This window comes from Mirounga leonina, unplaced genomic scaffold, assembly GCF_011800145.1.
Source record: "Mirounga leonina isolate KUSES-001 unplaced genomic scaffold, KU_Mleo_1.0 Mir_91, whole genome shotgun sequence".
Classification (NCBI taxonomy): domain Eukaryota; kingdom Metazoa; phylum Chordata; class Mammalia; order Carnivora; family Phocidae; genus Mirounga; species Mirounga leonina.
Window position 1 is genome coordinate 30,649,086 of NW_023270839.1, and position 22,599 is coordinate 30,671,684.

The window sequence follows — 22,599 nt, forward strand, 5'->3', positions numbered from 1 at the left end:
CAATTTATTAGGGACAGTATACTCTCAAGGTGGGAGAATAGGCTGGCCCAGAGGTGGCAACTGCCCTAAGACTATAGGGGTTCTTTCTTTTTACAGGAGCGGGGGTCTTCTTCATAGAGGCGCGGTCTCTAATGGAGGCAGCTTCCAGTCATTTGGGGGACTCCTCTCACGGGTTGGGAGGGGGAGTTTTTGACCCTACAAGGTTTGTACCAAACTGTCATTGCAGCTTTGCCCATGGGGCGGGGCTAAAAAGTGCAATGCAAATATATTATAATGAGTCTAGGGGTTAGCCTGGGGCAGAGGTGGAAGAGAAGAGCCAGTTTGGCACCTGTGGCTCTTGGTCCTTTAGCCCCAGGGTCTTGGAAGCCACAAAGTCTGGGTGCCTCCAGACTTCTAATATGTAACCTATTTATCACCTTCCCTTGCCTCCAGCTCACATCTAAATGCCTACTCTATCACTTACTGATATACTTTTTTTTCCAAAAGGGAGTTTATCTACATAGAAAAAGGCTAGATCAGAGGATATGATAGGTACTCTTTTAAAATCTGGAATATTGAATACTCTCTAAAAGGTTTTACCAATTAACACTCAACAACAACCAATAAGATACTGATTTCACTACATTCTTGTCAAAAATAATCTTTACCAGTCTGAAGTTAAAATTTATTTCATTATTATTTTAACTTGCATTTATTTAATTATGAATGAGGTTAAGAATCTTTCCAAATGTTCGAAATCTATTTTGCTTTGTGACTTGCCTGTTTATGTCCTTTACAGTTTTCTACCATGTTGATTCTTAACATCGCTTGACATATTAAGAAAGTTAGTGCTTTGCTGACATTTAGATATTGTTTCCCAATTTACTGATATTTTAAACTTTGCTTACAGTATTTTTCCATCCAGAAATGTTTTCTTTGTATATATCCAAACTTATCCAATCTTTTTTGTTTGTTTTGTTTTGGATTTTTCTCCATTATTTTTACAGTATTTTTCACACTTGAATTTTCAGCCAATCTGGAATTTACTTAAGTATAGATGACAAGGATTCCAGTTTTGTTTTTTTCTGATAACATGTTGAATAATGCATCATTTCCCTAATTCAAAATGTCACTTCTTTATGGGTTTACCTCTGGACTCTCTTTGTTTATTTATGTGCCAGTTCCAAAATGTTTAAATTGTTACAACTTTTTAAATAACTGGGTTTACCTGCAGCCCTCCTCTCACCTTCTTGGCCTTTTTATGCATTGTTTCTCTGGCTATTCTTTAAAGTTTATTTTTTCAGTTTTAGAATCAGTTTGTCTAATTAGAATCTACAAATACATAGAATTTTTCCTTTTATCTGATAATTATATTTACTTTTCTTCTCTAATAATTTGAGTAGTAATTCCATAACAATGTTAACCACAAAGGCACATACCAGAAATGTTAGTAATAAACATTTGCCCAATACTTCATTGTCAACCAAGACACTGAAAATTATTTTATCCTTGCTTAATCCTCTCCCTCTCTTGTTCCCATCAACAATTATAGAAGAGTCTCAGCCGTCCTCCCAAGCTATTTACACAATTCCTTCCCAACTGTTTTATCCTGCTACTTAAATAAGAAATTTCCTGCCCTTCTCACTTACATGATCACCCAGCATCCCCCTCTTAACTTCAATGTCAGAGGCCACATCCCTTATCTGTGCTCTTAATCCCATACCCTAAAGTTTCATTGGAGGCTTACATAAGAAAAGAAAGACATGTATTCCACATCCAATAAATTGAGCTAAAATCTTGGAAATACTATTTTTCACTTATCCTGCTTGAGACTTATGATTCCTGAATCTGAAAGTATGTGTTTTATCATTACTAAAAAATCCTCAGCTCTTTTCTTTTCATATATTGCTTCTTCTATTTTCTCTAATTGCTTCTTCTAGAATTCCTACTGGACATAAATTGAAGTTTTTATCTCTCCTCTGTATCTCTTCTCTTACTTGCTCTTTATCTCTGCTGAAGTCTGTGTAATTTTCTCCAACCTGGCTTCTAGTTCACTAATTCTCTCTCCAACTGTGTCAAACTTGCCATTTAACTTTTGACCATTAAGTTTTGAGTATCAGTGACTGTATTTCTCATACATGAAGTCTTTTTTTTTTTTTCATTAAAACCAATCTTTTATCTTTAATAATGTCTTCTTTTTCCAGATGTTTCAACTCCTCTTAGGTTTGTAATTTTCTTAAACTTTTACTTTATGGTCCCCATCTGATATTATTTGAAGTCCTTACGTGTAAAATACTGCTGCTTTGGGTTTACTGACCCTTGCTCATGATTGAGGCTGAGAGAGTAGGGAAGGAATGGGTTGTCATTTTTTAATTGTGAGTTCATCCTTAGTAGAGTGTTTTCTGGAAGAGTCCTGTAAAGTATGGGTGGAGATGTTCTCTCTGAAAAGATTTTGCTTCGCTTCTACTAAGTAGTCCAGAGGTATTATATTACCAACCACAAATCACTTTTTTATGTTAACTTCTTGGCTTAGCATTCTCAGACAAAAAAATAGGTACTATAAATTTGAACCCTAAACCTGTGTAAAAGGTTATACATTTCTCAGGAGAGACTAAGACATAGAGTGGGCCCTGGATTTTTGTCTGTTTGGGGGTGAGGGCTTCTCCATTCCAGGGCCCTACCTCTGCCCTATCCAAGACTTTCTCTCCTAATGGCATGTAGTCACTAAAACTAAGCACCTTGATTACTAATACTGGCAAAATGAAACCAAGAGCAAACCACACTCAGTATCAGATTGTTGAAATTTCTCTCTGTTGCTGCCATTGCTGTTGCCCTTGTTATTGTCTGTTTTGTGGGGGAAAGGGGTGGTCGCAGGATATTTCTCTTACTTTATTGAGAGATCAACACTACATTTAAAAAATACATTCATTATATTTTATTCAGCATTATCTAAATGTTTTATAGTGGAAGAATTTTCCAGTGATATAGTTACCAATATTGCCAAAAATAGAAGACCTGGAAATACCATACAGAAATTTCCAGTCTATAAAAATGACAATCAAAACATTCCCTTTTTAGATTGTTAGCAATCTTGACATCAACTTTAAGATACAGAATGTACTTCTCAGATTTCCTAATTTCTCACATAAACCACAAACATATGTGAGCCTGTCTAAACATTTTTGAAGCTGTTTTTATTTTCAAATTCTACTCCTCTTTGAACATTAACAGACTCCTATTTGAAAACTCATTCATTTGATCCTGCTGCCACTTAAGTCCTTTGTGCAGTTCACCAATAACCTACTGTGTAGTGGCCCTTTTCTGTGCAGTGGCAACACAATTTTGAAGAAAGCTGCCTGAGTCCCATTTGTCATGGAGCTTATATCTTTTTTTTTTTTAAAGATTTATTTATTTATCTGAGAGAGAGAGCACAAGTGGGAAGGGCAGAAGGAGAGGGAGAATCTCAAGCAGAGTCCATGCTAAGCAGAATCCCCAGAATACCTCAGAATACCCTAGAATACCTCAGAAGGAGAAGTATAATGAAGTCACACAAACTTGGCAGACTAGACCACTTTTTAATTATAAGCTTAATTGGCACGAAGTTCACTGAGGATACACTTTACTTTTACACAGTCTTATAAATAGAAAAATACATTGATGCACAAAAATGATACTTTGATACCAAATTCAAACAAAGGATTTCCAAAGACAATACAGGTTATTTATCTCAATAATTAAGGATGGTTCTTGCATGTGCACTACATCATGTACATGTTTAATTGTGTATTATGCTTAAAGCCGATGGGATATGTAGCTAATTGCTTATGTGGTTCTTGAAAAAAGTGAAACATACAAATATTGTCTTCTTTTTGACTGCATAATAGACCATATAAAGTGCTGCCTGATACGTAGCTGTAAAATTATGATTTGCTAAACTGAAGTCTATGGCAACTTCAGAAGGCACTGTTTGTGATTAGGACCCTGCCCTTGTAATGTCTGGATCTTTTCCTTACTGGAATACACAACCCAAATGCATAGGACTCAATGACTTTCTTAGTATTTACAAGAAGTCTTCATTTCAAGGATAGAAATATATAAGATCTCATTAATCCAGCTAAGTTTTTTAAGGGAGTAGTAGGAAGGAAGAGGCAAAGAAATAGGATGGAGCACTGGGTGTTATATGCAATCAATGAATCATGGAACACTACATCAAAAACTAAAATGTATGTATGGTGATTAACAGAACATAAAAAAATTAAAAAGCTATTTGAAAATTACCATGTAAAAGTAATTACTTCCATCACGGCTGTATATTTCTAATTACAGTTCTTCCAATCATTTGCCACCACAAAATACATTTATTTTTATTCTTTGTTTAAATTACAATGAATGGTAATTCTTCCTAAATAACCATTAAGCTCTTTGGAAATTTTAATCTAATTTACTTAAACCACTTTCTTTAATAAAGAAGAATTGTCCCCTATGACCTTTATAAACACCTGCCATTAAGCATATTTTAAAACTACCTTTAATTTGATATAAAGACACTGAGGCAATGCAGAGGAATCCATGACCTTGGCAAGACCCAGCAAATGAGACCCAAAGACTCATTTATTCTACATAATAAATGCCTGTGATCTAAATAAAAAATATAGGCTATTTAAGGCTTCATTTTTCTTATATTGAGTTATAACATAAATGTAACTGCTTAAATACATCTTTCTTCTACCAAATAGCAAACATTTTATGCAATTAAAATCTAATTCCTTTAATTCCACCAATGTAAAAATAAAACAAGTTGCAAATATCAATAATATAAAGCATGATGGTGAAGACAAAAGATTAGTAGTTCACAAGCTAATTAAAACTGCAGTCTGAGGATGCCAGACCAACATTATAAATATGAAAAAAAAGAAGCTAAATGCTTACTTATCACAAATAACTTCAGCATAAGCACCAGCTATGTTCAAATGTGGTCAGCACGTAGGCCAAGTATAAACGCACAGATCACAGTGAAATACAGCCATAAAAATCTAATTCCCTGATCCTTCAATCAACACTTTAGAGCAGTAGGAATACAGCAGGGAGCTAGAAGCCCCACTTCAGTTGCTTACACTACATTATGATACCCCTAACCTCACCCCCAACCCCTTTCCTACCAACAAGAACCTCAGTGAGCATACAATTGGTCAATCCACTTTATCCAGAGTCTACAGATACAAGCATAATTTATGCTATATTCATTTTCAAGAGACTGTTTATATAAATTAATACTCAAGGACATTGAACTGATGTTTGTGTATATTCTTATTTAACATTCAAGTGGTTTAGATGGCATTTTACAAGGTCACCCACAGTACAAGTGGGTTTTTTAATTTGGATTAAAGACTGATGGGTAGTTTTATAATTTTATCTAAGATTTTGAGTGTTAGACTCTGGACTGATGTATGTTAAGGCAGGTGATGGTATCTTTAGTCATTCTACATAATAAATGCACTCTTCTGTGGCTACAAAATCCTCAATTCCGAACCATCTCCTGCCATGGGTTAAGGTTATATAAGGCACTTTTGGCTATGTGAAATATTTCTCATAACTCTTGGGCTGAATCTTAAATATTTACAAAGCTGCAGCAAATGAATTTTAAAACCGGAGAGGTCTAAGTGGGACGGTAGAAGCAGTTTGTACATAATGCCAGCTCATCTCTCTCTGTGCCACATATATCACCCATAGAAAAGATCACAGACACGGACCACTTGAGTTACTGTGTAGCTCGCTGGACTCTTCAACAGCCACAGATCCCCTTCTCCTTTTCTTCATTCAAGTGATCTGTGGAGGTGTGACCATTGGATCGGACCACTCCTTCAGGAATCCAGGATTTGTCTACACACCGTTCCATTCGCTTCATTATCAGGTCCAGGAGCGTCTCGATTGCTTCGCTTATGTTTGTCCCATTGGCAGCGCTAGTTTCAAAGTAGGGGATTCTGCAAGATGGAGACAACTCAGGTAACAACATATGGAGGAAAAAGACCGTGACTTTTGCCCTTGATAATGCAACTTCAAAAATGAGTATAAATATATAAGACAATAAAAACACTTTACCACAGGGGCTCCTAGGTGGCTAAGTCGGTTAAGCATCTGCCTTCAGCTCAGGTCGTGATCCCAGGGTACTGAGATAGAGCCCTGCATTGGGCTCCCTGCTTGCCAAGGAGCCTGCTTCCCCCCCTCCCTCTGCTCCTCCTGCTTGTTCTCTCTCTCTCTCTCTCTCTCTCTCTCATGAATAACTAACATCTTACAAAAAAAAAAAAAACACTACCACAACAGGGTACATTAAAAAGTAAAAAAGACAATAAAATAATTGACACTGACTTCCTAATAGAAAAAAAACCTCTGGAAATTTTCATTCCCATTTCACAGATGAGTAAACTGAGGCTCAGAAAGATGAAGTAATTTGCCCAGTTTCATAAAGATAGAAAGTAGCAGGCTAGGCTTTGAATCCACACCTGCTTGATTCCAGCAGAATCTTAACCGTAAATTCTACTGGCTCCAAACTAATCTACTTTGTATGAGGATTTCCAAAACAAATCCCTTTGGCTTGCTGCACTTGGGGTGGGACTAACATTAGAGAGGAATGCAAGTTCACTGGCTGTGTTTGTCACTTGTCAACTCCAGGTGGTATTCTTAGACCATAAACCTGAAGACATTCTGAAATCTACAGCATCTCAGAGTTTCTCAAGGACATCAGTCTTTTGTTATCCAAGTACCTTGGTGTATGTTTAATTTTTTAATAACACAAAACAGTTTCAAAACCATAAGGCTGCTTCTCACATAATTTTGAGAAATCAGTCTTCTTGCAGTGGGTTAGTCTTTGCAAGAGGATTAATCAACTTCCACATTCTTCCTGCTTCTTAATAAAGCCATGAAAACAGTGATAGAAATTTATTTTCTCAAACTATTGAGTTCATTTCTACTATTTAGTAAGAAATCTGACTAAAATGCTCTGAGATCTAAAAACTGCAAAGGAATGTTGTTTGAGAACCTCAGGAGGTCCTGCAATTGAATTCAGTAACATGTTCCTTACATTTTTAGGGACTTTAAAATCCTCCGCTAGTTATTACTTTTCTTGGAGAACATCTTTGTTTTTCTGTGTTCTCCTAGCATGTTAACACTACATCAGTAACTCTGATTACAATGTCAGTTACTCTTTTATTATTTCTTGGCTGGGAGCAGCTTCCATAATGAGAGCTTTTATAGATTTTTTTTAAACTTCCTAGTGCTTTTACAGATCTTCCCACAATTGCTTAGCTTCTCGTGTCACTAAGAAGCACATTAGGGGGTACACATGTAGGAATGGGAGGCTATTTCTCCATTATGATTCTTCATGATGTCTTATTATCTCAACACTTCCTGTAGGAGCTGACAGGCCTTGCAACTGGACCTCTGCAATTCTCTCCTGCTTTAGGATAGCTCTTAAAAACCGGTTGAGGAACTTGTAATTCATTTGAGCATTTATCCACCCACCTGTGAGTCTTGCAAGACATGATTGTTCCACTGATTCGACCATGCTCATGTTCAGACCCCTCATACGGACTCTAAAATATCTTAATCAGAGAATGGCATGCTGAGCAAAATACATGGTCTTAATGTTTTTAAACCTCCTGCCTGGCTACATCTTTGGTTGTTGTCAGTCTTCTTAATTCCACCTTCATCTGCTGCCTTATCCACAGAAGATAATGCGTCTTTCCCATTTCCCTGGCCACATGCAGTATTTGATTACCAAGTATTAAAAAGGCATCCTCTGTGGGGATTTAACATCTATTTGTCGAGTACTTATGATGTTATTGAGCTAAATCAATGGAACAGTGTTTGATGCTGCCATTGTTACAGGAATACTTTGAGATTGAGAATTCTCAAAATTTCAATACTTATATTCTCTTCATCCTACACTTTCTCAACTATACCATGAAGAATCATTTAATGTCTACAGAACATTTCTCATGCTTAAAAAGAAGGCTTAATCATTCTATCACCATTCAGAAAAAAATTGTTTCATGAAAAAGCAACTGAAAAACTCATCCCTCTCCCCAAGAATAGTAAGCTGAAATTGGAAATGCAAAAAGAGAGAGAGAGGAGGAGGAGGGAAGAAGAAAGGAAAGAAAGGAAAATAAAGGAAAGGAGAGGAGAGGGAAGGAAAGGAAGAAAGAAAAGAAGAAGAACTTTCTTATCATAGTAATGCACATCTAATTTTTTGAAATCCCCTCAAAGTCCATTATAAAGAGCTTTCGAATTCAAATCTTGAGCCTCATTGATTTCCTCAACTGAATTTCCATTAAGCTATTTCTACTTTCCATAGTTTTTCTCTCTCAGCTCCTGAAAATTGCCCAGTTATTTTTGAGGCATAAATGAGAAATCATAGTTGAAAATCCTTTTAAAAAACAAAAATCTATGCATAGAAGTTACAAACATCTTGGACAATGGTTAAGAGCCATAACCTCTGAATCCAGGCTGCCTGGATTCAGATCCTAGCACAACTTCTTAGCAACTATATAACCCTAGCAAGCCACTAAACTCTGTGCCTCAGTTGCTTCATCCCTAAAACTAAATAGTATCAGTACCTTCTTATAAGGATTAAATGAGTTAACATTTAAAGTGTTTATATCAGAATCTGACACATATAAAATGTATCATTTTTGACATGTGTGTCTTTGATAAATTTCTTATTTCCAACACATAATAGGTTACAAAATTTTGCTTGTAATTTTGTTAACACTCAGAACACATCATCCCATAGAAAAAATGTCACTGAGTCACGGAGAGTCATAGCTCCAAGAGACCTGAGCAACATTATAAACACTAAATTCCCAAACTAGCTTACAAACTATTGATTTAATCCATAAGGTAGCGATCTACAGTACTGCCCTAAATTCTAGTACCTGGGACCATGTTTCCTTTCCTACACCAGGGATGGCTCACTCAGACCTGTCCTTGCTGAAGTGCTTCATGCTCCAAAGTATCTGCCTACCGTAAGTCCCCATCAGATTCCTCATTGCCCCAAGTGATCTTCACCAAATGCAGAGAAATGGATCTTACTTTACTGATTACTACTAAGGTATAAAAGACTGGTGCCTCTAGCAGACCTATAAGCTATTGTCTAATATATTTACTAATCTAAGCAAGTATTTAATTGGTAGAACTTCAGGGTATAGGAGTTAAGTTATAAATTTTTAAGTCACTCGTGTTAATATTGTACATCTTTTAATAAGATGTAGTTTAGATTTAGAACTCCAAATTCAAGGAACAACCTTCTCTCCTTCAAGGATATTTTCCTGCCATTTGTGAACCTCTGGGTCATGAGACCAGGAGTCTGGTTAACAATCTTTTTTTTTTTAAGATTTTATTTATTTATTTGAGAAAGGGAGAGAAAGAGCACACAAGCAAGAGGGAGAAGAAGAGGGAGAAGCAGACTCCCTGCTGAGCAGGGAGACCGATGCAGGACCCGATCCCAGGACCCCGGGATCATGACCTGAGCCAAAGGCAGATGCTTAACCTACTGAGCCACCCAGGTGCCCCAACAATCTTAATCTTTAGACTAATCATTCAGAGTCTTCTGAACACCTGGGGTAATGCGGTTTTTGTTTCTACAAGAATTAATGAATACTTGAGTTCACTCTACTCTGCTCTCCACTCTTTAAGCTGCCAGAGGAGAAGCAAATGAGATCCACAGAGAAGACCCTGAAGTAAGACTTTCCACAACAAAATGATGCTCCAGAGACAGAATGTGCCTTTGTGTTCACATTTGAAAACTGGACTGTTCAGCTTGTCCTAAGGGCAAAGGAGTCTAGAGGATGGAGTTAGTACTATTTTATGTCCACTTTTAAAAGATGTTCACTTTTAGAAGGCATTTGGGCTACATTATCCGAACACTTCTCCATACCTGTAAAGTGGGTAACAGTGGTTCATGGGGCCATGGCAAGGAGGAAATGAGATAATACATGTTAAGGACTTAGCACAAGCCTAGTGTCCAGCAAGTGTTCAATAAATCTTAATCTAATGGGTTTTTTCCTTCTCTAAAAAATAATATTCTATTTTTCCTAAAACTTACGAGGCAAAAATTTAGTAAAATTAGCTTAAATTCAAGAGGATCAACTGTCCCCCTTTTTAACCATAGAGAGTGATACTGTTCCTTCTCTCCACATGGTGGTGCTAACGTAGCATTACTAGGGGCGGTATTGCCAAACCTTTGGAAAAATCCTGTGCAGCTAATTGTGGTATCAATCCAAAAATGACCACTTAACAGCTGTTTGGAATGCATGCAGAACACCAATTTTGGTACATTTTTCAAAAAAAAAATAGATTAATCACAGATTTTAAAATAAATAAAATGAGCAAAATGGCAAACTACTTCAAATCAATGATGGAGGGGTATTATCATCATTTATAGTTTTTCACCAGGGTATCTATATCCTGCTTATGCAATAGGTCAGGATCACATCAAGCTGATTTCTATTATTTATTTCCACAAAACCAGAAGATCCTAGATTACAGTAAGAAGTTGTCAGGAATGAAAACAAGTGTATTTGATGGTTCTGTCAAATGGTTCTAGATATTTGGCTCACATGTGGATCCAGATATTATGGAAAATTTTTTCACTAAATTAAGATAGGAGTCTCACTACTTTTCATAGTCTGTTGAATGCTAAATGAACAAGCACTTACAAGAAATGGCTGGTGTGGGATGCCTGGGTGGCTCAGATGGTTAAGCGTCTGCCTTCGGCTCAGGTCACGATCCCAGGGTCCTGGGATCGAGCCCCATATCGGGCTCCTGGCTCAGTGAGGAGCCTGCTTCTCCCTCTCTCTCTGCCTCTCTCCCTGCTCATGCTTTCTCTCTCTCTCTCTCTCTGAATCTCTGTCTCAAATGAATAAATAAAATCTTTAAAAAAAAAAAAAAGAAAAGAAATGGCTGGTGTATTGACTGTTTCAACCTAGGAGACTATGCCAAATGAAATCTAGATCTTCCACTGAGTTGTGTGGGGTTCTGAAAATCAGTCTTGTATGTTTAGGTTTAGCTTATGTGTGTGGTTTTAAAACATGCCCACCCAATGATACACCATTATTTCTTACATGAAGGAAGGAGGTCATAAAGTATGCAAAGAATCAAATTATTTGAGATCAAGCTATTCATGCCACATTTCAGCTAGTTCAGACTAGATAGGACACTGAGCATTCTGCTGAGCTAAGCCACTTGAAACCCAGAAATGGTCTGTACTCATATTACTAATGTAAATAATGTTAACACATTCTTTAATCCAGAAACTCTTGAGCACCTTCCTCATCAATAGCCAGCATCCTTTAGTGGGGAAAAAGTCATCTTAAACTTGCTGCCCTTGAAAAAGTAGATCTTAAAAGTTCTCATCAGAAGAAAAAAAAAAATTGGGGTGCCTGGGTGTCTCAGTTGGTTGGGCGTCTACCTTCAGCTCGGTCATGATCCCAGGGTCCTGGGATCAGGCCCCACATCAGGCTCCCTGCTCAGCAGGGAGCCTGCTTCTCCCTCTCCCTTTGCAGCTTCCCCTGCTTGTGCTCACTCTCTGTATGTGTGTCAAATCAATAAATAAATCTTTAAAAAAAGAAAAAAATTATAACTGTATATGGTGATGGATGTTAACCAAACTTACTGTGGTGATCATTTTGCAATATATACATATATCCAATCATTACATTGTACACTTAAAACTAATACAATGTTATATATCAGTTATTCTCAATTTTAAAAAATGTTCTACCCATTCCTTTGTATAGCACATGAAATATGTACACATTCAATTATTATGCTTTCATCATATTCACAATTTTCTGTATTTCCTTCAACTCAGAATCAAAAACGAAAGGCTTGTAATGACCACCAACTATCCTGTGTGAAAAAAGAAGAGCGGGAGGGCATTTAAGTGCAGCTATTTTTACTGACCAAGTCCTTGCCTGCCCACTTATGGCTGGCACTCCCTCAGTACCAATCCCAGTGTCCCTTCCCAGACTATATCACAGCTGATTTAATCAATGTGAGAGAGAAAGTATATCCCCCTTCCTCAAACATGGATTTTCCAGTGATGAGTCATTAAGCACATTTCCTTCACCCATGCATGGCACAGTAGACAACTGCTTCATATTCTGTGCATAATGATTTATTCAACTATACTGTCAAGGAAAATGTCTGCCAGCACGCACACCTGTGACTTGCACACCAATTGTTCTCAAAGTGCTGTCTTCAACCACCTGCAGGAGCAACATCTGGGAATTAGAAACATAAATGTCTGGGTTCCACCCCAGATATAGTGAATCAGAAATTCCCCGGGAGCCAGAGTTCAGGTGATTTTGATACACACTAAGGTTTGAGATCCAATAGTATCACCTCAAAGAGGAATGTTGCCAATGCTGGTTGTTTGCTCTTCTTACATATTTGACTTTGTAGCTATTTTTTAAAGTGTTTTGGCAACAGTGTAGCCCATCCTCATTTTGACTGGCAGGAGGACAAGTTTGGACAAACATTTGTTTTGCTCCTTTCTCTGACTTCACTGACAATCTTCAATATAACATACTAGAAAGCATTATTTTGCCCTTGTTCTAGAAAAACCTAAAAATTACAGGGAATTAGAGGTTAATATATTCTTAGTCTACTAAACATAAAATTTCTGATATCCTTCATCATACATTCAATTCACCCTTTCCATTTTTGGCTGCTGCATGAAAGTCTTATTCTCAGATTTATCTGTCCTCACAGACAGATTTATTTTCCATATTTGTACTATAACATGTTCTTTATTAGGTTTGCAAAATTTTTCTGAGACATAGTCTTTCATTCTCTAAGTGCATATATATTTAAGAGAAGCACTATGAACCGATGACTCATTTTTAGGTACTGGGGAGAAAAGGGAGCACAATAGTAACAAAAAAATGCAAATTTATCAGACAACATACAAATGATACGAAGATGTGCCATTAACCATACTCTATTTTACTACTATTAGCATGGAGATGAAGTGATCAACATAGCCCTTTAGTACATGTGCAATCAATAAAAATAGTATTAAAAATGAAAAAAATCTGTGAAAATAATCATTAAACTTATATGTCAAATTTGTGAAATGCACATGCACTAAACTGTTTCTTTTTGCTTCTGAAATTGCCAAACAGCCTAGAACTATATTTTTTAAAGATTTATTTATTTGAGAGAGAGAGTAAGTGCATGTGGTTGGAGGGGGGGGAGGGAGAGAGAGGATCTTAAGCAGGCTCCATGCCCAGCAAGGAGCGTGACATGGGGCTTAATTTCATGACCCTGGGATCATGACCTGAGCTGAAACCTACAGTCGGACACTTAACCAACTGAGCCACCCTGGTGCCCCCAGAACAGTATTTTATGCTTCCTAATTCCTAAGGAAATTCTGTTTCCATCTCTTTCCTTTCTTCTCCAATAGATTCCATTATCTTATCTGCTAATCCCTTCTCTCATTTTAACTTAACTCAGAAACCTGAGATTGAGCCCCCCTTATGAAGTACTCCCCAGAGCTTGTGAGCTGGGCACAGATGAAAGACAATCCCTGGCTCCCCAGACTCCGCCTATAGACAGAAGGCAATGCTGGGCTCTTTGCTACCAGGAAGGAAGTGGAATCCTGAGAACCAGAACAGAAGAAACAAACAAAAGGCTGAAGAAACCCAGTGGGGGAAGAAGTCTATCCTGGCTCCCCTCCAGTACTTGAGAACATAATTGTTGGCTCTAGCTAACTCCTCTAGATACCCTATTTCTTTTGGCCTCACTACCATACTTCTCAAAAGCACAGTCTAGGTCCATGGTTTCCATTGCTTCATCACTTACTTCCTTCTCACCCCCTTGCAACATAGCTCCCCAGCTCCAGTTTCGACACTTCAGTATTCTCTGTGGTATCTGGCCTCCCTCTTTCCTTCCTACCACATTACCCAAGTGCCTCTCAAGAGTAGAAGAGCATATCAGAATCGCCTGTGGGGCTTGGTCAGCCTCCACCTCAGAATCACTACTCCAGGCCAATTGTGTCAGAAGATTAGAAGTGAGGCCCAGATCCAAGTATTTGCTAAGAGCTCCCCAGGTACTTCTAATAACAATCATGTGGAGAGCTTTTGAGAGACACCAATGCCCAGGCCCCCACCTGCGGAGGTTTTGTGACACATCAACTTGGTTAGGTTGAACAACATTTCTGAGAATTTCCTTTCCAGTTAGGGTGGATCACAGGAGAGGTTTGGGGGAGTTTGGGGAGTGGAAGTGAAGCAGCAGACTTTCCATAGCTCTCATACATCACTGCTGACCTGCTGGCTCGTCTGGTTGGCATAAACCAGCAACCAGATCTGTACCGGCTCCACCTTCCCCAAGATCTTCCTTCAGTTTCTCCAACTTCTCGGCCAGGTGCATGTGCTTAGCCCTTATTCTCTAGGATACCCAGACCATCCAGGTCAGAGGCAACAAGCACTGAGGCAGGTTTCATTCTGTCATTATGGGTCCTAGCTGGTGTTTGTTCTCCCCACCTTAAACACCTTCCCTTCCTGACTGCCTGACCTGTGGACTTCAAGTTTCAGTGTCAAAATAACACCGTAAGGACTGCTTAACCAGCTCCCACAAGTGCATAAGGTCAAATACCTGTACCAAATCGCTTTATATGTAAGTATGTTTCTTCCATTGAATCTTGCCTGATAAACCACTCCAGACCAATTACCTCAGAAGCTTAGAGGTGAGGCCCAGACACAAGCATTTGTTAAAAGCTCCTCAGGTGCTTCTAACATGGTTGGGCACTGTCTACCCTAGAGTGAAAACCCCCACAACCTACTGCAAATCTGTGCCAGAGTAAGCCAGTATAGTTGATGGGAATAGATACACTCCCCAACCCCATGCTGCCTTGCCCCACCCCTAGAATTGAAAAAGATTTAAAATCCTGTTCCGCCCCCAACCCTACCTATTTTCTCTGATTTACTCCTTTTTCTTTTCCACAAATGCAGCTCCTACCCATCTAACAGATCACCACAATCTCCCTGTCTCTAGTATTTCCTCCCTTCACTTCACCCCCCCACTACCCCAGACTGATCTAGACAAGTACTTATCACATCCCTCCACGTTCAAAGGATTTCAGCAACTCCCTGCCCCCCAGGATTTCAGCAACTCTCCTTACCTGGTATTCTAAACTCTCCAGATTTTGACTTCTTCCCACCTGGCCAACCTAATCCTTCTACTCCCTTCCCAATGTGAAAGCTATCCTCGAGTGTCCTCTGGTCCTCCATCAGTCCAAGGAAGAACAAAGCAGTTTGTCACACAATAAAAAGAGAATGGCCCTCCTCTGGCTTCCTTGGATTCTGCCTAAAAACCAGGGCCAGTAGCTGGGTAACATCCCCTATCTCTCTCTCTACCTTCCCTTCCTTCTCAACTTCACTTGCTGCCTCCCACTTATATTAAGGGTAATTAATATATACACATTTGAGTTCTCATTGTATTAGAGGCAGAAAGAAAGTAAAGCACAAATTCCTTTGTAGAGATACCCTTGACATTTTAATAAGCAGCAGCTAACCCCTTCTTTCATGTCCAATTAATGCTACTGTGATCCTATTCCCAGAGTTCAAGGAAGAAGACAGTATTTAGATGATTCTCCACCACAAAAACACAACCTAAACCAAGGGAATTTCTATGCTCTCCCAGCATAGAAATTTCAAAGCCGATAGGCCTTGTTGTATGCTGGGGCTCTCTACAGCCACACATGAACTGGCTTTGAAATTTTCTTGCCGAATAGAGAGAATTTTCTTACCCCCTGCATCTCCTACTTGCATCTTGGGAAAGCAGCCTTATATAGTTAGGGCATTTGCCCTCAAAGGTGTCTTTAAACACCAAGAGATTGAGAAAATGGGACGGAAGCATGGCCCTCACCCAATGTTTTTCCTAGGGTTCCCACTATCACATAATATTAATATGTAAAGTAGGTATTTATACTTCCAGAGGCCTACATCTGAGTGTGTTGTTTCAATTTTTTGCGTTCACATCTTCTGTTATCCATTGTGCTAATGTTTGAATTGGGAATGTTTTCTCTAGATTTCTCCACAAAAGTACTCACCCATATTTCTCTGCAAGTCCTCTTGCTTCCTCCTCTTTTACTACTCTCTGGTCTTCCAGATCACTCTTATTTCCACAAAGCACTATATCTGGGTTTTCACAATATGCATGCATTTGTAGCTGGCCTGTAAGAAAAATTATTATAGGTAAATAATATGTGTGTGATCAATGGAGAATATATGCAAAAGTGCTCTGGAAACTCTAAGTGGATGTACGGACATAAGGAAATGATATAATGCTTTCAAAGCATCAGTAACCTAATCTGTAAAACTGAATGGATGGGACAGAGATGGAAAATTATCTTTAAGCACATATCCCACCTTATTTATATCAGAGAGGAATAGGAGAATTCGCCAACCCTCCAAAAGTGCATGCGTGCATGTGAACGACCATTTGCACACACACCTGTGGTTATCTTTCTATTGAAGGCCATTTGAAAAAAACTTGGAGAATTTTTAGTTCTTATTGCTAATCATAAAGTTCTGTTTTTCGTATAGTGTCTCCCCATAGCAATATTTTTAAAAGAACTGTCTTCCTATGAACTAGCGTGTTTCCATCTGAAATGTTTTCACATTTTTCTATTATCCTAAGGCAGAATCAATTCAATTAAAATAAGATATATGATTAAATGAGAGAAAACGTAGAATAAATAGGAAATGACTCTGTCACCAGAACTAAGGGGAAGCAGAAGACTACAATTCTTATTCCACAGCTTTTATTTCTTTTCACCTGAAACCTGTAAATAGGCACACTTTTAAAAAACAATTAAACAGGAGCGCCTGGGTGGCTCAGTCATTAAGCCTCTGCCTTCGGCTCAGGTCATGATCTCAGGGTCCTGGGATCGAGTCCCGCATCCAGCTCCCTGCTCCACGGGAAGTCTGCTTCTCCCTCTCCTATTCTCCCTGCTTGTGTTCCCTCTCTTGCTGTGTCTCTCTCTGTCAAATAAATAAATAAAATCTTAAAAAAAAAAAAAAAGCAATTAAATAGAAAGAGCTTCACTAAGCTAAATAGTTTAACCTCCCAAAGAAGTATTCATCACAACCCATAATGAAATTAAAGCAGCCCAAACTTTCACAGTAAGACATAGCTCAAAGTTGGTATGGCCTAATTTATTTTTATCATGGTTAACGAAAAAAGTGTTGACATTTTAGTTCCTCATTACAAAGTCATGTTCATTATATCTTATCAAGAGAAAATCTAATCAGCAAGCATTCACTGATCATTAACATAGGCCAGATACTTTGTGCAGAATTTCAGGGCCCTGACCTTTGCCCTCGAGGGACAACTGGGGAACAAGGCCTGCATTGGCAAAACCAAACTGTGTAGGTTTCCAATAACTGCCATGTGCTTTCTTTTCTCCAGGCTGGTACACATGCTGTCCCCATGTGCTTGAATACCCAATGACAACCTTCCTTCCAGGAATCCCCACCCTTCTTTTAAGACTTGCCTCTCAGTTACCTCTACGGTGAAATCTTTCTGATCTCCAGAGTGGCTCTGTGCTCTATTAACCCCATATATGTCCAGTGTCATGATTATGAGCATGAACTCAGAACTGACTATGTCCAAGACTGAACCCTGGCTCTGCCGTTTACTAGCTGTGCAGCCCTGAGAAAGTCATTTCCCCACCTGTAAATGTTAATAATGAGGGTCCTTACTTCACAGGGTTAAGGTGTGGATTAAGGGAGTTAATGCAGTGATTCTCCAGGTAAGGTCCATGGGCCTTACCCTCACCAGGGAACTTGTTAGAAATGCAAATTCTCAGGTTCCACCCCAGATCTACTGAATCAGGAATGCTGGATATGGAGCCCAGAATCTGTGTTTTAACAATATCCCTGGGTGATCCAGATGCACACTCCTACTTGAGAACCACTAAATTAATATGTTAAAGCATTTAGAAGTGCTATGTAAGTATTACCATTAATGACGTTTAATAGTAATAGTATTTGTTTATTTTGGAGACTCCGGGAAGTGTGATTATTGATTTTTCCTTTTACTTCTTCCTTCCTAATTTTTCTATGAAGACTGAATTACTTATTTAAAAAGTAAATTAATCAATTCTTTAAAAAAAATCTCACTAAGAAAAAGACACATACATAAATAACTACAACAACCCAGGGTAGTATGTGCTAAAAATCCTATAGGTAGTACAAAATATAATAGCAGTTACGAGGAAGGAAAACATTTAATCCAACTACAGTTACAGAAAATTTCATGGAGCCCACAATTTGCCAGATTTTAAAGAATAAGTAGAACTCTAACCAGTTTTAAAAAGGGAGTGGGTGTGGAGGGAGTGGGTGTGGGGACTGCTTTTCAGACAGGCAGAATAATAGGGATAAAAATATACAGGCAAAAACATGTAAAATATATACCTGTTGGGCTCTTATACCATTCATGTGAGGCTACAGAAACAATGTTTAGAAATTCAGGCTTACTTTAAAGTTTCTTTACAAAATAGGCTGCCACTCGAGGAATAACTATGGGCATGACTTGTCCATTCTCTGAGCTCTAGGAAGACAGACAAGTGAATACAACACTACCTGATTCCTTTCAGATATCAGATTTAGGCAGAGAAGACTCAGCTCTCGGTTCAGTCTTCTGAATTCAGCAGGGCTCACCTTTGGGCTTGCATGTATCTCCTTCCCAAGGAGCATGGAGAGCTTTGGAGTCAAGAGAGAACTGACTGCCGGGGCAGCTCTGGAGAAGCTAAAAGGAGGGTGCAGACCTGCTCTCCTCTCCCCAGGCCAGTCAGGGCCCAGGAGCCAGCTACTTGTTTAAGAGGCAACAGTGCCTTTGTTTCCACAAAAAAGAAGAAATGAATAATCCCTGTAATATTCAAAATGCTAATAAGCAGAGGAAAAATAAAATGTATAGACAATAAATTGTTATTCCTAATTAAGATTTGATATTATCTCTGATACTGAACACTAACTTTTTTCTTTTTTTAAAGGCAGGTTGGGGAGAATACTTTCCATTGAAGATATGAAATCCGCAAAATGTGTAAATTTTCTCTGCCTAATTGCACTATAAGAATTCTTTTACACTATAAGGATAACAAAATAAAATGCATACATTACATATAATTTCACATAATTTTGTTATTTATCTAATCAGCTAAACAGTCCAGATAGGCAAGATTTATCTGTCTCAGAGTTTCCATTTCTATCTGTGAAAAGAGGTGGGTTGATGATTTCTCAATGCTGAGATTCTATGAGCACATCTCTAATAAGAATCTTACAGTGTTTGGGGCTCCTGGGTGGCTCAGTTGGTTAAGCGACTGCCTTCATCTCAGGTCATGATCCCAGGGTCCTGGGATCGAGTCCCACATCGTGCTCCCGGCTCAGCGGGGAGCCTGCTTCTCCCTCTGACCCTCTCCCCTCTCACGCTGTTTCTCTCCTGCTCACTCTCTAATAAATAAATAAATAATCTTTAAAAAAAAAAATCTTACAGTGTTTGATTTAAAGTCTCAGAACTTGTTAGAATGATACAAAGAAGAGGATGATGAGCAAGGGCTGAGGATAAAGGACTAGACATAGCCACCATCATTCAGCTTTAATCGAAATAATGAGGTGTGCGACACAGGCATTTAACCAAGTGAAGCCCAGTGAGCATAACTAAATTTGAGGAACCTATACTTAAAAGTATTAAATAGCTCTTCAGCCCATAATGATCAACTTAGTTAAGAAAGGGCATAAAAGGCTACTGAACGGAAAGCCAAACTCCACGTCCTCCAAGGACAGGACTACTCTTCAAGGCCCAGAGTCCTCATCCTAAAATAAAGACACACCACCTGTCTGAATCTTCACCCAGGGTGCTTGTGAGGATCAACTACAAAGTATGTGAAAATGCTTTGAAAAATCACAATGCACCATATAAATTACTTATTTAAAAACTCCTTAAAAATAAGGTTTTCTACTATCAAAACCACAGCCAATGACCCCTTCGTAATACCAAAACACCAAGTTATTTTTAAATAGTAGGTATTTTTAATAAGTATTTTCATTTTAAGGATTTGGATGTTAAGAATTTAACATCACAGGGGCGCCTGGGTGGCTCAGTCAGTTAAGCGTCTGCCTTCGGCTCAGGTCATGATCCCCAGGGTCCTGGGATCAAGCCCCACATCGGGCTCCCTGCTCAATGGGAAGCCTGCTTCTCTCTCTCTCCCGCTCCCCCTGTTTGTGTTCCCTCTCTCGCTGTGTCTCTCTCTGTCAAATAAATAAATAAAAATCTTAAAAAAAAAAAAAAAAGAATTTAACATCACAGGCTTCCCCAATAGATTCTCTAGGTTTGCACTAATACAACTAATAGAGAAAAATGTACTTTTGCAAATTGTTATTTGATGAAGTGGCAGGATTTTTTTTTTTAAGATTTTATTTATTTATTTATTTGAGAGAGAGAGAGAGAGCGCGCGCACATGAGAGGGGGAGGGCCAGAGGGAGAAGCCGACTCCCCGCTGAGCAGGGAGCCCGATATGGGACTCGATCCCGGGACTCCAGGATCATGACCTGAGCTGAAGGCAGTCGCTTAACCAACTGAGCAACCCAGGTGCCCCGAAGTGGCAGGATTTTAAGTGGCTGCTAACCAACCATTTAAGAGATTAGGATCTCTCCAAAGAGCCAAGATGAGGGTGGGTGTGTGCGCGTGTATAGTGCTGGGGACCACTTTTGCCAATGTAATTTTAGAATCTTCCATGATGGGGTCCTTCTGGCAACTGCTCTGGCCTTAAAAGGAGAAAAGGAAGCTCTGAGTACAGAAGAGACATGGAGCCAGGGGTATGATCTACTAAGCCTTCAAAAGATATTTATGTCTATGTAATAGATGTATTAAACCCTGGATGATATGAATCCTGATAGCATACAATAGGCAAGCAGATACTTAGAGATTTAACTTTTCTGGGCCTCTGTTTCCTTATCTATAAAATGGGGATAAGAGCATCCTCTGTTTTCCACATGTAAAGTGCTGCCACATGCCTACAGGATAAGAAGTACCCAACAAACCAAAGTTAGTATTACTAGGAAAAGCAGAGTATTTCTGTAATCTTTGCCCCCAAAGTAAAATCTTACTCCTTTAAACAGCATTTTTAATAGTACTAAGAGCTCCTCCAAAACAACTTACAACAGAAGTAGAATTTCAGAGAGCACTGTATTGTGGGAAGGGGGGAGTGGGAGACAGGGAAACAATAGCACTTACTTATCCAGTTTCTGACACTGAGGAAACTTTGCTCATTTGTCAGATCAAAAAGCAGAAGAAACCCCATAGCATCTCTGAAGAACGCTGTTGTCAAGCTACGAAACCTAGGAACATAAAAGCAGATTGGTCATCTAAATCATGGCCCCACTCCTGAAATATAAAACTACCAATAGTGCCCTCGGCCTCTTCCAATAATTCATCAGTAACAAATTAGGTATTTAATAATGTCTCATTGTTTCTAATAACTTCATATTATATATGTATATTGTATCTCTTAATTACATAAGATTTAGCAAATTATGCTATCAAATGGATATCTAGAGCCACAAAGAATACTTAAAAATATACTGAGACTTTATAAAACACCAACAATTATCAAAAGTTATATTTGGAATTCAATCTTACAGAGAACAAACTGATGGCTACCAGAGGGGAGGTGGCGGGGGGCGGGGGGGGGGGGAAGGTGAAATATACAAAGGGGATTAAGAGTACACTTATGATGAGCACTGAGAAATGTATGGAACTGTGGAGTCACTCTATTGTATACCTAAGACTAATATAACACTGTACGTTAATTATACTGGAATTAAATAAAAATAAATAAAAATCATCTCTGTAAATTTTTAAAAATTAAAAAAACAAATTGGATGATGATATTCCAAAAGTATATAAGACACTTATTTATCACTTACATAAGTTTATATGTTAATGGACCATGTGATTTGAAAAATCAGACTGCTGGACAGGGATCCCAAGAACTGGCTCATGATCCCTTAGTCTCAGTCAAGAATTTACTTAATTAGGCCCAAAGCAATGGTTTTTGCTATATATGTTTTCTTTGTCCCTAGAAAGTTCAGCTTGACTTGATGTTACAATGGGGTCCATGACCTTTTAATTTTAGTCTCTAAAGAGGTCTCATAACTCTGATAACCATTTCTTTGGCTTTAAGGTGGGAGTAGTATTGACTCAGTCTTATCCTTTCTTGTTACTCTCTCTTCCAAGACTTTATCCTGCTGTCTCCCACTCTCTCTCCCTCTAAAGGTCAGTTTCCACTTTATTTTATTTTTATGTAAAGTCTGCAACTGACAGGCATAGATTCCAGGGAAGAAAATACTGGTATGAATTTGTCATCTAATCTAAGTTTTCTCAAATATTTCTAATCAATGTTTTTACAAGAAGAGTCCTTATCCTTTAGGAATACATACCAAAGTAATTATAAATGAAAATATCTGATAAATGGAATTTGCTTTAAAATAATTTGTGATTTTGGGCTCCTTGTTCTATGGGGAGCCTGCTTCTCCCTCTCCCACTCCCCCTGCTTGTGTT

At 38.5% G+C, this 22,599-nt stretch overlaps 1 protein-coding gene across 3 annotated transcripts in view; it reads right to left on the bottom strand.

Annotated features, from left to right (window-relative positions):
* Window positions 1-3,534: 3,534 nt before the first annotated feature.
* Window positions 3,535-22,599, bottom strand: part of RAB27A (RAB27A, member RAS oncogene family) — a 75,324-nt gene continuing 56,259 nt past the window's right edge. For all 3 annotated transcript variants that reach the window (XM_034993594.1, XM_034993595.1, XM_034993596.1), the window contains 3 exons: window positions 21,274-21,377; window positions 16,088-16,211; window positions 3,535-5,960 (listed from right to left, as the gene is read on the bottom strand). In XM_034993594.1, coding sequence (XP_034849485.1) covers window positions 5,762-5,960; window positions 16,088-16,211; window positions 21,274-21,377 — 427 coding nt within the window. In that variant the 3' untranslated portion in view covers window positions 3,535-5,761. The remainder of the gene's footprint in view (window positions 5,961-16,087; window positions 16,212-21,273; window positions 21,378-22,599) is intronic.